The 17,452-nt window shown below is 36.5% G+C and overlaps 1 protein-coding gene and 1 pseudogene across 1 annotated transcript; both read left to right on the forward strand.

The window, feature by feature from the left end:
• Positions 1 to 7,795: 7,795 nt before the first annotated feature.
• Positions 7,796 to 8,826, forward strand: LOC122449362 (annotated as a pseudogene).
• Positions 8,827 to 15,516: 6,690 nt separating this feature from the next.
• LOC122450572 (olfactory receptor 8K3-like) lies at positions 15,517 to 16,464 on the forward strand. Its single transcript, XM_043482929.1, has one exon. It carries the CDS (start codon positions 15,523 to 15,525, stop codon positions 16,462 to 16,464), a length of 942 nt encoding a protein of 313 aa, XP_043338864.1. The 5' UTR covers positions 15,517 to 15,522.
• The last annotated feature ends 988 nt before the right edge of the window (positions 16,465 to 17,452 follow it).

Below are 17,452 nucleotides of genomic sequence, written 5' to 3' on the forward strand. Positions count from 1 at the left end.
CTTTCAGATCTGGTTTCCTCGGTGTGTATGCCCAGGTGTGGGATTGTTGGATCATATGGCAGTTCTATTTACAGTTTTTTAAGGAATCTCCATGCTGCTCTCCATAGTGGCTGTACTGGTTTGCATTCCCACCAACAGTGTAAGAGGGTTCCCTTTTCTCTACACACTCTCCAGCATTTATTGCTTATAGACTTTTGGATAGCAGCCATTCTGACTGGTGTGTAATGGTACCTCATTGAGGTTTTGATTTGTATTTCTCTGATAATGAGTGATGTTGAGCACCTTTTCATGTGTTTGTTAGCCATCTGTATGTCTTCTTTGGAGAAATGTCTGTTTAGTTCTTTGGCCCATTTTTTGATTGGGTCATTTATTTTTCAGGAATTGAGCTGCAGGAGTTGCTTGTATTCAATGCCTTTTTAAAAGCCAGATTGTTTTTAAAGAGTATGCCATCAATGAAACTTTGAATAGAAAGACCAATAAACTAAATGAAAATAGAGTCCAAAAATAAACTCACATGTACAATTTCACCTGATTTTAAGCAAAAACTCAACTGAAATGTAATGAGGAAAGAAGATATTTTTAGTAAATTAACTTAGTACAATTAGGCTTCCTATGTAAACCGTGGCCATGTAAGTCATTTACTTGCTTAGTAAAAAAATAATAGAAATATTATAATCACAAAGTTTCTTGACAAAAAATAAATAGATACATTCATGATTTGTGATAAACAAAGACTACTTAAGCGAGTGACAAAATGTAATAACTCTAAAGGATAGAAAAATAACACTCTGTACAAAATTATGAAAATACAGCATAGGAGAGTGAAAAGGAAATCTTGAGAGAACATTTGAAACAAGTACACCCTACAAAGTACTGGTATCAATAATTTGTAAAAAAAAAAAAAAAGTAAAAATAGAACAGATATCCTAATTCCTAAAATCAGTACGAGCTAGACAGACTATTGGGGAAAAGAGAGCAAGATATCTGAAGAACTGCTTCACAAAAGAGTACATCAAAATACTGAAAAACATATATAAATGTGTTCAGAAACATCACTGATCATTAGCTAAATGGAAGTCAAGTCTATACAGCCATATAACTACACATTCGGCAAGATGGCAAAACTCAAGTTTCTTTGAACAGTTAGAGATTTTGATGAGAATGTGAAGAAACTAAACCCTTTTTAGTTGCCTGAGTAAGTGTATGTTGCTATAAAGACTGGGAAAATAAGCAAACACTAAATTTTAGAATGTGTATTCTCTATGATGCAGCAGTTCCTTTCCTAAGTAACAGTGGGTACTGGAAGGTAAGCAATAGCATGTTTTGAGCAAATATATTCATTATAGGTGTTAAATAAAAACAATCTGATGTTATGGGTCATTATATAAGGGCACTTTCTATGCTGTTAATGCAATATATTATACACAGCAATGCAAGAAGAATGGGAAAGGGAAGGGAAGGGAGGGGAAGGGAAGGGAACAAATGACGAGAAAAGTAAATGGGTATAAATAACATTAAATGAAACATGAATGGATATAACATTAAGTGAAACACGAATGGATATAACATTAAGTGACAGACTCTCCAAAAATTATACCAATAGATACAAACATAAAAGATACTGACCTGTACTTATAAGATACTGACACTTTGTATATTAAAATTTATTCAGAAAGTGAAAACACCAAAAATAGCGAAGATAATCTTAAAGAAAGAGAGTAAAGTAGCAGAAGGTCCATTATCAGACATTGAGGCCTGTTATAAAGCTTTAGAAATTTAGAAAACATTTTGCTGAGCACAGACTGATCAATGAAATAAGACTGATGAATGAGACAGGTCCAGTCATCTACTCTTATCTGACTTAGGGAAATCACTGCTTTCTAAAGGAGAAAGAAATATCTCTTCAATAAATGCTATTGAGTCATTTGCATAATTATTTTAGGGAAAAAACAGGATTCAGATACCTACACATATGCTGCTGCTGCTGCTAAGTCACTTCAGTCGTGTCCGACTCTGTGCGACCCCAGAGACGGCAGCCCACCAGGCTCCTCCGTCCATGGGATTTTCCTAGCAAGGGTACTGGAGTGGGTTGCCATTTCCTCCTTCTGCACATATGCTATGCAGAATCAATTCTACCTCGATTAAAGATCCAAATGTGAAAATGCAAACAATAAACACTTCAGAGGAAAGCATAGTAGGAAATCTTTGCGATATTGAAATAGGTACAGGTTGTTAAGCAGAACACACAAAGAAGTAACTCCATAAGATTTAAAAAGATTAACTGGACTATTTAAAGAAATTCTGAACATCAAAATTGATGGTATGAACAAGAAACTCTCATAGTGTGAACGAATATTTACATCATACATACATAATCAGACATGTGTTATTTACATTGAGTGCATCTGAGAAAGGATTCAATGTAAAATACAAAAATAACTCCTACAGATCAATAAATAATTGACATGAATTACAATACAAAGTTAACAAAGGACATGAAAAAGTGCTTTTTGGAAAAAAAAAACCAAAGTAACATTTCAACACATGAAAATGTTTCCAATTTCATTCAGTATTAGAATAAACTAAAATTAATGATACCTGTATGCATCATCCAGAATGACTAGAAAGAAAATAATGGAAAATATTGAGTCTTGACTAAGATACTGAGCAATCATAACTATTTGCTAGTGAGAATTCATGTTGATTATAACCACTCTGGAAATTTACTTTGCAGTATTTAATAAAACTGAATATGACTCTCCTATGACTCAGCAATTTCAGTATAAGGAATGTACCCAAATAGAAATGCACTCAAGATTAAGCCATTCTAGATTGAATAATACTAGGGACACAAGGAGTGTGGGAGTAACTATTTAATTAGCATTATCAAAAACTTTTGCATAATATTAGCACATCATTTTTATAAACTATAAATGATTATCTTTAACAAATATAGGGCAAAAATCCAATTTTCATTATTTTATAAAGACTCAGACATATGGAAAAAAAGTTCTATGTTTATCAAAACATACAATGAAATAGAATGTTCACAGTATCACTAATTCATTTCAGTTCAGTGTCTTCAGATGCTCAATTGTGTCCAACTCTCTGCGACCCCATGAACTGCAGCACACCAGGCCTCCCTGTCCATTACCAACTCCCAGAGTTTACCCAAACTCATATCCACTGAGTCGGTGATGCCATCCAATCATCTCATCCTCTGTCATCTCCTTCTCCTGCCTTCAGTCTTTCCCAACATCACGGTCTTTTCCAATTATAACTGAGTCATTAACTATAAACCTCCTTATAAGCAATCCTTATATTTAACAATGCCATGAAGTTTAACTAATTTGTGATTTATTCACAAAATGGAATTGTACACAAAATAAACAATGAGCAATCTAGAACTATATATTATTATTCATTTAAAAAAGCCAGACACATACACATAAAAGAGTAACATATGAAGAATTTCTTTTTATATAAAATAACAAAAATAGGTGAAAATAATATACGCTGTTAGAAGTCAGAGAAGTGGTTATATGAATGTGTGTGTGTGTGTGTGTGTGTGGAAAAGTTCATGGTAAAAAGAAAAATAAAGGGTTCTTTTGGAATCCTGGTAATGTTTTAGTTTAGGGTTTGTTATTGCTGTTTAATTTGGATTCTGATTATAGAGACGTGTTAAGTTTTAAGTGTATGTTGTTTACATGTGTTAATATGTATGAAAGTGTTAGTCACTCAGCTGTGTCCAAATCTTTTCAACTCCATGGACTGCAACACCAGTTACTTTGTCCATGGACTTCTCCATGCAAGAGCACTGGAGTGGTTTGCCATTTCCTTCTCTAGGGGATCGTCGTGACCCAGGGATTGAACCCGGGTCTCCCACATTGCAAGCAGTTTCATAATCATCTGAGACATCAGGCCGTGCCCCATTAGTATGTATATTATACTCCAATAATAATACACTGCAAATAAGGAGAAAGTTGATAACATAAATATTATTTTCCCTTGTGAATTTTTAAAACAGTGCAATAAGCATTGTTCAAATCTTTGTCCATTACGTCCTCAGCCATGAAGTCATGAAAAGATGCTATATTAAGAGGAGAAAATTAAGGGTTGCAAGAAAATCTAAAATGCCTGCCCAATTAATACAATCGATTTTGGATCTCTGGGTTGCAGTAGAGGAAACTTAACCAGGGAAAACTGTGGAAAGTTATCTAACATACCTTTATTTGTATGGGAATATAAAGATGTCCTGCATAATCCCCAGACATCCTGTTGGCTTTGCTTGAAGCTTTAAAATGCTTTGCATCTAATTATCAGACTGTATCATTTCTCTGCAGGGAGAGTCTCAAAGGAGCAAAGAAACCCATAAATTCTTCTCACTGGGTTGTTAGGAACACACTAGGAACAGAAGGTTCCTCATTAGAGGTGAGTAGATTATATCTGTTTTTGATTCTAAGAGTCTAGTGACTCATGGCCTCATCAATGACTTGAAGTTGATTTCCTAATACCCCACCTTGGTCATTCAGCCATAGCTTTAACAATCTGTTTTGATAACTGAAGTTTCTGGTCTAATACCTGTTGATTTCAGTATTGACCATTTGTTGATGTCCATGTGCAAAGTCGTCTCTTGTGTGGTTGACAAAGGGTATTCGCTATGACCACTGCATTCTCTTAGCAGGATTCAGTTAGTCTTTGCCATGCTTCATTTTATTCTTTGAAGCCAAATTTGCCTATTACTCCAGGTTCTTTTGAGTAGAACTTTTTTTTTTTCCTGGTGTTAGAATCGATTACATTCTTTGTAGCCAAAGATGGAGAAGCTGTTTACAGTTAGCAAAAACAAGACCTGGAACCAACCATGACTCAGCTCATCAGCTTCTCATAGCAAAATACAGGCTTAAACTAAAGAAACTGGGGGAAACCACTAGGCCAGCCAGGTATCAGTTCAGTTCAGTCCCTAAGTCATGTCTGACTCTTTGCGATCCCATGGACTGCAGCACACCATCATCAATTCCTGGAGTTTGCTCAAGCTCATGTCCATCGAGTTGGTGATGCCATCCAACCATCTCATCCTCTGCCATTCCCTTCTCCTCCTGCCTTCAATCTTTCCAGCGTCAGAATCTTTTCAAATGAGTCAACTCTTCGCATGAGGTGGCCAAAGTATTGGAGTTTCAGCTTCGGCATCAGTCCTTCCAATGAATATTCAGGACTGATTTCCTTTAGGATGGACTGGTTGGATCTCCTTGTAGCCCAAGGGACTCTCAAGAGTCTTCTCCAACACTACAGTTCAAAAGCATCAGTTCTTTGGTGCTCAGATTTCTTTATAGACCAACTCTTATATCCACACACGACTACTGGAAAAACCATAGCTTTGACTAGATGGACCTTTGTTGGTAAAGTAATGTCTCTGCTTTTTAACATGCTGCCTAGGTTGGTCACAACGTTTCTTTCAAGGAGCAAACATCTTTTAATTTCATGGCCACAGTCACCATCTGCAGTGATTTTGGAGCCCCCCACAATTAAGCCTCTCACTGTTTCCATTGTTTCCTTATCTATTTGCCATGAAGTGATGGGACAGGATGCCATGATCTTAGTTTTCTGAATGTTCATTTTTAAGGTATGACTTAAATCAAATCCTCTGTGAATATGCAGTGGAGATAATAAATAGATTCAAGGCATTAGATCTAGTAAACAATGTGCCTGAAGAACTATGGGCAGAGGTCAATAATATTGTACATGGCAAATAGAAGGGGAAAAGGTGGACGTAGTGAAAGATTTCCTCTTCTTCGGCTCTAAGATCACTGTGGGTGGTGACTGAAGCCATGAAATCAGAAGATGATTGCTTCTTGGCAGGAAAGCTATGAGAAACCTAGACAGTGTGTTGAAAAGCAGAGACTTAACTCTGCCAACAAAGGTCCATATGGTCAAGGCTATGGTCTTCCCAGTGGTCAAGGCTATGGTCTTCCCAGTGGTCATGTATGGTTGTAAGAGCTGGACCATAAAGAAGACAGAACACCAAAGAATTGATGCCTTAGAACTGTGGTGCTGGAGAAGACTCCTGAGAGTCCCTTGGACAGCAAGGAGATCAAACCACTCAATCTTAAGGGAAATCAACTGAATACTCATTGTAAGGACTGATGCTGAAGCTGAAGCTCCAGTATTTCAGCCTTCTGATGCATACATGACTCAATGGAAAAGTCCCGGGTGCTGGAAAAGATTGAGGGCAGAAGGAGAAGAGGGCATCGGAAGATGAGATGGCTGGAAGGCATCACTGATGCAATGGACATGATCTTGAGCAAACTTTGGGAGACGGTAAAGGGACAGGGAGGCCTGGTGTGCTGCAGTCCATGGGGTTGCAAAGAGTCAGACACGATGGGTGACAGAGCAACAACAAACATCTTTATTATGTTTTTTGATGAATGCTACACTTTTAGTTTGATGTAGTAGGCTTGTCCTCTTTGAATAGTGAAAAACACAATGTAACCCTTGGAAAGGGAGTCAATATTATTAAGAAACTCCAACTTTTAAGATTTTCATGATTACACTTGGACCCTTAATAAAGATGTGAAATATGATATTTGATATCATATGATATAAAATGATATATAAATATGATATAGATTTGATATAAATTGAATTTACTTTAAAATTTTAACACCAGATAATGACAGATTCCCACAGTGTTTTCCAACTATGTCTGAATTAAAGGCATTATATCCATGTGTTTATAGTCCTTGTAATTTATCTGCTTCTAATATAACATGAGTTTCCCAGATGTATCCATATCATTGCAAAGATCAGTGCCATTTGAAAGTCATCATTTTTTATTTTTTGCTAGAGGTGAGGTCAAAATGAAATATTAAAGCATCCATTTCACTACATTGTGGCTTCACCACACCGTAATATCTAATTAGTTAGAGGACTCTCACTCCCTCCCACCTACAAATACTTGAGGCTGTCAAATCATCCCTTAAATGACTGACTGGACATCTATTGGAGACTGGAATGAAAAAGAAAACCTGTACAAATACAAATTTACGCACAGGACAGTCCCTTCAAAATTATGAAGTGGGAATGTATCTTTTGCTTAAAATTTAGATTATTTTCCATTCTTTATTTATTTAGTAGCTCTTACCAAAACTCACTTTATTGTCTCTCAAAAAATTGCTTTGATGTTTAAATATATGCATTTAAATATACATTTTTGATCTCTCTTTGTAGATCACACTTACTGTCACGCATTTACTGTTGAAAGGTGTAACTGGTGGCCCCGGCGGGGGGGGGGGGGGACTGGGGGTGATTTGGCTTCTCGAACCTCTGTGCTCAGTGTGGTTTTACAGTGAAGGTCCAATGTTCACCCTTGTCCATTGTATTTTGTACATATTTTCAGGTGATTACTGGTCATTTGTATATCTCCTGTGAGAAATTTCTGTTCACATCCGTTGTCTGTTTTTAATTTGGGTATTTTTCTGTTGTTGAATTATAAAAGTGTTTATACAAAACATTATTCAATACATTAGACACATCAGACATATGATTCCCAACTTTTTCCATTGTGAGGGTCACATTTTTAAAACTTTGAGACTGTCCTTTGACAGACAAAACTTTAATTTTCATTTAGATTAAAGTAAATTTGTTTATTTTTGTTTATTTTATTTTATATTTTTACTGTTTATGTGTCATATCTAAGACACCTGTCAGGAACTAAGTGATTTGGGAGAGAGAGAACTGAGCTGCCAATTAAATTAACAAACCATAAGCATAAGATTTAAGATTTTAGCCACTTATTACAATGATAATCTCATCACAGCTCGTGAAGGTTAATAATTATTTTATATTTATTCCCAGTTTGTGTTTCGCGAATGGCCTGGCTGGACAAACACAGTCTGAGCTGCTGACTGAATTCATCCTCGGAATCACGGATCTCCCTGAGCTACAGGCGCCTTTGTTTGGACTCTTCCTCACTGTTTACTTGGGCTCAGTGGGGGTAACCTGGGCTTGGTTATTCTCACTGCGATAGACTCTAGGCTACAAACACCCATGTACTTTTTGCTCAGACACCTGGCTTTCACTGACCTTGGTTATTCAACAGCTGTAGGGCCCAGAACGCTGGTGAATGCTGCCGCAGATCAGCGTACAATCTCCATCACTGGTGTGCCACCCGGCTCACTTTGTTCAGCACGTTTATCACAGTGAAGTTTTCACGCTGTCTGCGATGGCCTGTGACCGCTGCGTGGCGGTCTGTAACCCTCTGCTCCACACAGGATCATGTCACAAAGGTTACGTCACAGACCAGCGGCCAGTCCCTATCTGTACAGCCTCTTTTTGTCTCTGCTGACCGTCATACAAATTTTTATTTCATCGTTTTGTGGTCATAATATCATTAAACATTTCTATTGTGATAGTCTGCCCTTGATATCTTTGCTTTGTTCAGACACGTGAGATTAGATGGGTAATTCTGATCTTTTCAATTTTTAATTTGGTTTCGTCTCTTCTGATAGTTCTCGTGTCCTATATCTTGATCCTTGTCGCCATCTTCAGGATGAACCAGGAGAAAGCAGACACAAGGCTTTCTCCACCTGTGGATCTCATTTGACAGTGATAATCATATTCTATGGCACTCTCCTCTTTATGTACGTGCAGCCCAAATCCAGTGATTCCTTTGATACTGATAAAATGGCATCTTTATTTTATACTTTAGTAATACCCATGCTGAATCCGATGATCTACAATTTGAGGAACAAAGAGGTGAAAAATGCCCTCTCTAGAAACTGGAAAATATGTGCAAATATACTATTTAAAATTCACTCTAGGATATGCTAACAATGGATGATGTATTAGTGAAAGTATATTATTATTGGTGTGTTTAAGCCTTGTAAATTTGCCTCTATTGGATGAACAAGAATTGATGTATGAGAAGCATAGAAATAAAGAAAACCATTCATTACTTTGAAACAAAATATATCATTAACAGATGACTATTCCCTGCTCAGATATTCACCCATACCTAGTTTCAGGCCCTCATCTAACTGCCATTCCCACGTGTTCTCACGTGTGACCTATTAACGTGTCTCTTTCTTAAAGCACTTATTTTTATAAACCAGAAAATGTATAGTACATTCAGTTTTTCTGTAGTACTATCAGAGTAAAAGGTACAAAAAGAATAGCTGATAAATATTACCTAAATGATTCATTCAGGAAAATAAACATGCATTGCTATTTTAACAACCAAGACTCTTTCTTCATGGGGCTTAGAGAAAATACAGAAAATTTGAAGAATGAAAAGTGAGCTCTATAGTATGGTTGGTGTTGTTGAGCAATATGAAAATGAAAAAGAGGAAGTAGCCAGGATGGAACTTAAATTTTGATTAAAGTTGTCAGGTAGCCCTCTGTAAGAATATTGGTTAAATAAACACTTGAGAAGTTGAGTGAATGGAATATGTGTATATTTAGGGGAAGACTGCTCCCGGTCAAAAAATGAGCAGAAGGTGTAGATAGACATTTCTCCAAAAAGACATACAAATGGCCAGTAGGCATATAAAAAGATGCACAGCTTTGATAATTATTAGAGAAATGCAAATCAAAACTACAGTAAGTTATCACTTCCCACTGTTCAGAATGACTATCATTTTAAAAGTCGACAAATAGTATATGCTAGAGAGGGTGTGAAGAAGAGGGAATCCTCCTACACTGCTGGTGGAAATATAATTTGGTGCTGCCACGATGGGCACGACTTAGCGACTGAACCACCATCACCACGATGGAAAACAGTACAAAATAGAGTTGCCATGTGATCCAGCAATCCCGCTTCTGAGCACATATATGGAGAAGAGCAATTCAAAAAGATACATGAACCTCAAAAGCCAAGACATGGAAGACACCTGTCCACTGAGGGATGGACAAAGATGTGGTGTATGTACATGATGAAATACTGTTGAGTCATAAAAATAGAAGGAAATAATGCCACTTGTATCAATATTGATAAATTTAGAGCGTATCATACTAAGTGAAGTCGGAAAGAGAAAGACAAATACTGCATGATATCACTTACATGTGCAATCTAAAAGCAATGCTACAAACTAACTTAGCAACAGAACAGAAATAAACTAGAGGCATGGAAAAAAAACTTATGGTTAAAGTGGAAAGTGGGGGGAGGGACCAATTTGGAAATAGCAGATAAAGACTATATATATCCTTTATGGTTTATTCAGTTCAGGTCAGTTCACAGTTTATTACAGGATATTAAATATAGCTCCCTGTCCTTTATATATAGTTGTATACACATATAAAATCTACATGATGCATTGTTATTTTCAGTTTATTTAATTACTTACATAATGTCTAGAGACAGACACTTTTTCCTTTAAAGGACCTCAGTATTTGCTTTTGAAGACCTTCAACTGGTTAGATGAAGCCCACCTATATTTTGAGGAGCAATTGGCTGTACTGAAAGTCTATTCATTTAAGTGTTAATAAAAATTTAAAAAAGAGTAATTTTCACAGTGACACTAGACTGATATTTAACTAAACAATTGGGCACCACAGCCTAGCCAAATGGGTACAGAAATTAACTATCAAAGCAGGAAAAAAGAGAACATTAATAAATGGTAAAAAAAAAAAATAGGAAACCAATATATGTAACTTATTTACAGGTACATACAAACTGCTCTGGATTATTAATAACTACACCTCATTACTTGCATTCTGTTATATTTTAATGCTTCAGGGACAGTCAAAAAATTGCTTGGCAACTCCTCAAGGAGAGTCACAGAGGGAGAGAAAAATGCATAAATTGCCCTATTTGTGTTGCAAAGCACATGAGAACATCAGAGGTTTCATTACAGGTAAATAGCATATTTCATGTGGTGCCTTATTTTAACAATAGATGGATAGCTTTGGTGACATTTGCAAGATAGCAGTTTTATTCTATGTCAAATCACAGCAAAACATGAGGATATTTGGTTCTTTTCCATGTACAACTTTCTGTTGATAATGTATGACCAGAATAGAACTGCATGCATCCCTTTTCCTGCCGATAACCATTCAAATATTTTCACAAACACTAAGGAGCATCTTTGAAATGTCAGGGTCATATTATTTAATATTTGGAGGCCTGGCGTGCTGCAGTCCATGGGGCCACAAAGAGTCTGACATGACTTAGGAACTGAGCAATGGCAGCAGATGTTTTCTATAAATGCTTAATTGTATGAGTAAGAAAAGACACAACAGTGGGACAAGAAAACCTGAAGATTCAGGAATTAAAAGAAAAAAATTAAGTCAGAATTACAAAGCTGCTGGTGGTCATGTTCTTGTTTGGTATTCTTCGAAATTCTCAGTCATTTAGTGACTCTGGGATCTTATTGCCTTCCCAAAATATTGTGTTTTTAATGAATAATTAAATCAAGGTATTCATGGGAATATTTCTGATCTCTTGATGAGCAAAAGCAGGGTTTTCCATCTTGCACTGTGATGTGAAAAGAAATTTTTGGAGGCTAGGAGTTTTGAGTACCCAGTGTTTCGGTAAATCTGCCATCCAGTAAGTTCAGTTTCCAGTGGAATCGGACAGAAAACACATAACTTTTTTAGAGTATAGTTCTAAAAATAATAATCAGGAGATCAGCACAGGTAGTAAACTTTGGAAAAGTAATTTCATACATTTCATACATTTCTAAAGCTGGTGAAGCAAACAGAAAATTCTCTTCAATATCCCCCACCTTATCTTACAGGAAAATCAGCATTTACCAGTGTAGAGTTTTTTTTTCTTTCAGTAGCCTTTCAGAAGCAAACTAAACAAAGATTTATGTCACTTCATGTTTTCCTATTTGTAGTGCCATATTTCTGATATAAGAAAGCATGTATATGGGGATAGGTTAGGATATCAGAGGTTCAAAATCTTATAAGCAATGCACTTGATGAGATAAATGTGGATTTCCAATCAACACATACATAATTTAATTTTATGAATATTATATTTTTATTTACTTTCCTAGAGTTCACAGAGAATCCTGACACTTATTTTCCTGGTAATAATATCAATTCTATTTCTTATTTTTTTTTTTAGTAAAGCATTAGTATATTAAAAAAAATCAGTTGTTTTTTTTTTTTTTGCTATTGCTTTTCTTTTAATTGTTGACACTCCATCGTGTCTGACTCATTGTGACCCCATGGACTGCGGCATGCCAGGTCTCCCAGTCTTTCGCCATCTACTGGAGCCTGCTCAAACTTACGTCCATTGAGTCAGTGATGCCATTCAACCATCTCCTCCTCTGTCATTCCCTTCTCCTCCCGCCAATTTTTCCCAGCATCAGGGTCTTCTCTAATGAATTAGCTCTTCGCATGAGGTGGCCAAAGTATTGAGCTTCAGCTTCAGCATCAGTCCTTCCAATGAATATTCAAGATTGATTTTCTTTAAGACTGACTGGTTGGATCTCCTTGCAGTCCAAGGGACTCTCAAGAGTCTTCTCCAACACCACAGTTCAAAAGCATCAATTCTTCAGTGCTCAGCCTTTTTTATGGTCCAAATCTCACATATATGCATCACTACTGGAAAACCATAGCTTTGACTATACAGTCCTTTGTTGGCAAAGGACACCCTGTTCCATGTCTGGTTCCAGCTGTTACTTCTTGACCTGCATATGGGTTTCTCAGGAGGCAGGTTAGGTGGTCTAGTATTACCATCTCTTTAAGAATTTTCCACAGTTTGTGGTGATCCACAGTCAAAGGCTTTGGCACAGTCAATGAAGCAGAAGCAGTTGTTTTTCTGTAATTCTCTTGCTTTTTCTATGATCCAATGGATGTTGGCAATTTGATCTCTGATTCCTCTGCTCTTTCTAAATTCAGTTTGAACTTCTGGAAGTTCTCGGTTCACGTAATGTTGAATCGTAGCTTGGAGAATTTCGAGCATTTCTTTGCTTGCTTGTGAGATGAGTGCAATTGTGCACAGTTTGAACATTCTTTGGCACTGCCTTTCTTTGGTACTGGAATCAAACCTGACCTTTTCCAGTCTTGCGGCCACTGCTGAGTTTTGCAAATTTGCTGGAATATTGAGTGATCACACCATTTTGGTTATCTGGGTCATTATTATTATTGCTATTATTATTATTTTTTGGTTCTTCTGTGTATTCTTCCTAGCTCTTCTTAATATTATCTGCTTCTGTTTGGTACATATCTTTTCTGTCCTTTATTGTACCCATATTTGCATGAAATGTTCCCTTGGTATCTGTAATTTTCTTGAAGAGATCTCTAGTCTTTTCCATTCTATTGTTTTCCCTATTTCTTTGCATTGATCACTTAGGAAGGCTCTCATATCTGTCCTTATTATTCTCTGGAACTCTGCATTCAGGTGCTATATCTTTCCTTTTCTCCTCTGTCTTTAGCTTCTCATCTATTCTCAGCTATTTGTAAGGCCTCTTCAGACAACTATTTTGCTTTTTTGCATTTCTTTTTCTTGAGGATGATTTTGATCACCACCTACTATACAGTGTTGCAAACCTCAGCAAATTCTTTAAGTTAAAAAAATCTACATTTCAAAAAAAATCTACATTCTACTCTGGTATCCTGTTTTCTTAGTAATATTCATGATAAGAATGATGTTTTCTTAGGAGTATTCATATATATCTTTAATTCACTGTACTTATACCTCTGCATTTAATGTTGTATGGAGGATATTTGCAGCCTTGATGTGAAATCAGACAAAATAATATTCTGGAAATATATGATACATATAAATATATATAGATAGATGATATAGATGTATGCTTGTATATCCTTTTTTAAAAATTTTTTTCAGTATGATATTGTGTAATATATAATAATTTTAAAACTTTTCTTTTTCAATAGAGAATCCTTTTATCCAAAGGAAGTATTTATGAAACTTCGTTATCTAAAACAAATTTTAGTTGCATCACAGTCTCTCCAGTGGCTCAATTTCCTCATTGTGACCTTGGTTTCTCCCTGGCTAAATATACCGTCCGTGTTACAAACAATTCAATATATGTCAGTTTCAGTGAAAATGCAGTTGGGGAGGAGGAAAAAATGTTACATTTTGAGAAAATATATATTACATATTTTAAGTTATGTAGGAGGTTAAAAAACTTGAGCAAGAGCTCACGGATGGTCCCAGTTGCAGCCGTAGGGGCAGTGGGGACGTTGAGGGCTGTTTCCTGGGTAACATAGCATTCAGTCTGTGCACCATCGTACAGCCAAGAAGGAAGTCGCACAAAAGAATTTATACGTGCATGTGTAAGGAGAATCCAATTCAGGTAGCATGCTTTTTCCACTAAGAAATTAAAAGCAAATGCACACAAAAATTCTATGTATTAGATATTTGAAGGGTATTTCAGATAACATCAATGCAATTAAATGTTTAAATCTCACATATCTTCCCACAACCTGGCAAGAAAGAGATTGAAATAACCTACCATATTTGCTAGGGTACTCATTTGCATATACAAAAAGTATTGCTATAGCAGAGATTATATCAACCCATGTATGTTATATGGAATGTTTCCCTGTGGAAAAAAAAAAAAATAAAAAAAAAACAACCAGTGTGGTATCATATGTTAGAATTCCCTTATGTTTACACCTTTGTTCAATATTGGTCAAATGTATTAATTTTATCATCTTGCACCCCCTGTAGACATAAGGGCTTCAGATAAACTTATTTTAATGTAAGGACTTCTAAATGTTTCCATGCATATTGCAATTTGGGCTTCATTTTTTATGAGGTAAAGTTTAGCATGTGTACTATGTAGTATTATGTGGCTTTAATTTTGTGAAAGCAGTGGTGTGATGGTCATTACACAAAAGATAACAGAAAAGATTGCCTTCACCTATAAAATAGCACCTAAAATTCATAAAATTTTTTTAGATATGTTTCCCTCATCTATATTTATATCAATCCATATCTATATGCACACATATACCACTGCTGGTCAGTCTTGGCCCTTTGGCATTTTGGTCTGTATAATTCCTTATTGCTATGTCCAACATTTTGTGACCCCACAGATTGTATCCACTGAATTTTCTTGGGAAGAATACTGGAATGGATTGCCATTTCCTCCTCCAGGGTATCTTCCAACCCAGGGATTGGACGCATGTCTCCTGAGTCTCCTGCATTGCAAGCAGATTCTTTACTCACTAAGCCATGGAGAAGCCCCCTTGTTGTTTTGGCAGCAGCCCTAATATATTAGGATAAATACCAGTCTCACTGGTTTCTAACTACCTCCAATGCTTACAACCAAATGGCCTCAAAATATTGTTACATATTCTTTGGGGGGTTAATCTTCACCAGTGAAAAACTACAGGTCTCTCTCTTTCTCCAGATGTATATTTATCCCTCTTTTTTATTTCTATTTATATTTGTATGTTTTATTTAAAGGACACAGAAGTCCTTCTTTGTGTTTAAAATATAATTTAGATTTATTTATTTCATGTATGTAAACTAAGAGAAATCACTATATTTCATTAATGATATCATTGACTATACAATGTCTCTATTAAAGTAGGTTTTCTGATAAAATGGAAACAGAGAATGGAACAGTGCTGAGTGAATTCATCCTCACGGGAATCACAGACCACCCCGAGCTGCAGGCTCCACTGTTTGGGCTCTTCCTCGTCATCTACGTGACCTCAGTGGTGGGCAACTTGGGCATGGTCATCCTCACCAAGGTGGACCCCAGGCTGCAGACACCCATGTACTTCTTTCTCAGGCACCTGGCTCTTACTGATCTGGGTTATTCCACAGCTGTAGGACCCAAAATGTTGATGAATTTCGTTGTGGATCAAAACACAATCTCTTATTATATGTGTGCCACGCAGCTGGCTCTCTTCATTGTGTTCATCATTAGTGAACTTTTTATTCTGGCCGCAATGTCCTATGACCGCTACGTGGCCATCTGTCACCCCCTGCTCTACACGGTCATCATGTCACAAAGGGTGTGCCGGGTTCTGGTGGCAATCCCCTACCTCTATAGCACATTCATTTCTCTTCTAGTCACTGTAAACATTTTTAATTCATCTTTCTGCGGCTATAGTGTCATCAGTCATTTCTACTGTGACAGTCTCCCCATATTATCCCTGCTCTGTTCAAACACACATGAAATTGAATTAATTATCCTGGTCTTATCAGGATTTAATTTGATTTTCTCTCTTCTAATAGTTCTTGTGTCTTACCTGCTCATCCTTGCAGCCATTCTCAGGATGAGCTCTGCTGAAGGCAGGCACAAGGCTTTTTCTACCTGTGGATCCCACCTGACAGTGGTCACCGTGTTCTACGGGACTTTGATATTTATGTATGTGCAACCAGAGTCCAGTCATTCCTTTGACACTGATAAAGTTGCTTCCATATTTTACACCCTTGTTATTCCCATGTTAAATCCCTTGATCTATAGTTTAAGAAACAAAGATGTAAAATATGCACTACAAAGGACATGGAAAAAACTTTGCAATATCTTTCCTTAAAAGTCACTGTCCATGTCATGCCTACAAATTAGGTTAGGTACTTTCCACCTTGCTGTGGGTGCATTCAGAGAGAAAAGCAAATACATATAAGATCATCATGAATTTAGAGTATTCTATTTGATAGTCATACTCCTAAGTGGTATAAACACATTGGCTAAAAGAAAAAGGCAAAACCCTTTTCCACCTCTGAGAAGTGATGAAATGTAAGCATAACAATTAAGTATATTTTCGAGGACAGTAGAATAGACCATAAGAGCAATCAAGGACTGTGCGTATGCTCTGTGGGGGTAAAGAAGAATAGTAGGTACAGAAAAGGAAAGAAAGAAAGAAAGAAAGAAAATGAAGTCGCTCAGTCGTGTCCGACTATTTGCGACCCCATGGACTGTAGCCTAAGAGGCTCCTCCCTCCATGGGATTCTCCGAGCAAGAGTACTGGAGTGGGTTGCCATTTCCTTCTCCAGGGGTTCTTCCAAACTCAGGGATCGAACCACGGTCTCCCATATTCCAGGCAGACGCTTTAACCTCTGAGCCAAATGACTTAATTACCACATTTTGATCATAATATGTTTCTGTTTAATCTCTGAAATTTTTTACCCCACTTATATGTGTGAGTTTCTTGCATTTGTACTTTTGTATCAGCCTTTCTTCAAATTTGGGAAATTCTTGCCCATTATTTCTGTAAATAAACTTTTTTAGTGGTGTCTTCTAAGTCCCTTAGTCTCTGTTCACTTATTATTATTACTATTAGTAGTATTATTATTTACTCCTCATACTCAATACTTTAAAATGACTTGAGTTTAAATCCCTGATTATTCTGATTCTTCTAATCTGTTGGTGAAACCAGGTAGTAAAATTTTAATTCAATTGTTGTGTTTTCAGCATTTGAGTTTTTTGATTTTATTCTTTTTAAATTACTTTCTACCTCTGTTTATGTCCTCAGTTTGTTTATATATTGGAGAGTTATGTTTGTTTGAATTGATCTATTTTCC

Source organism: Cervus canadensis, chromosome 11 (genome assembly GCF_019320065.1).
Source record: "Cervus canadensis isolate Bull #8, Minnesota chromosome 11, ASM1932006v1, whole genome shotgun sequence".
In the NCBI taxonomy this organism is placed as follows: domain Eukaryota; kingdom Metazoa; phylum Chordata; class Mammalia; order Artiodactyla; family Cervidae; genus Cervus; species Cervus canadensis.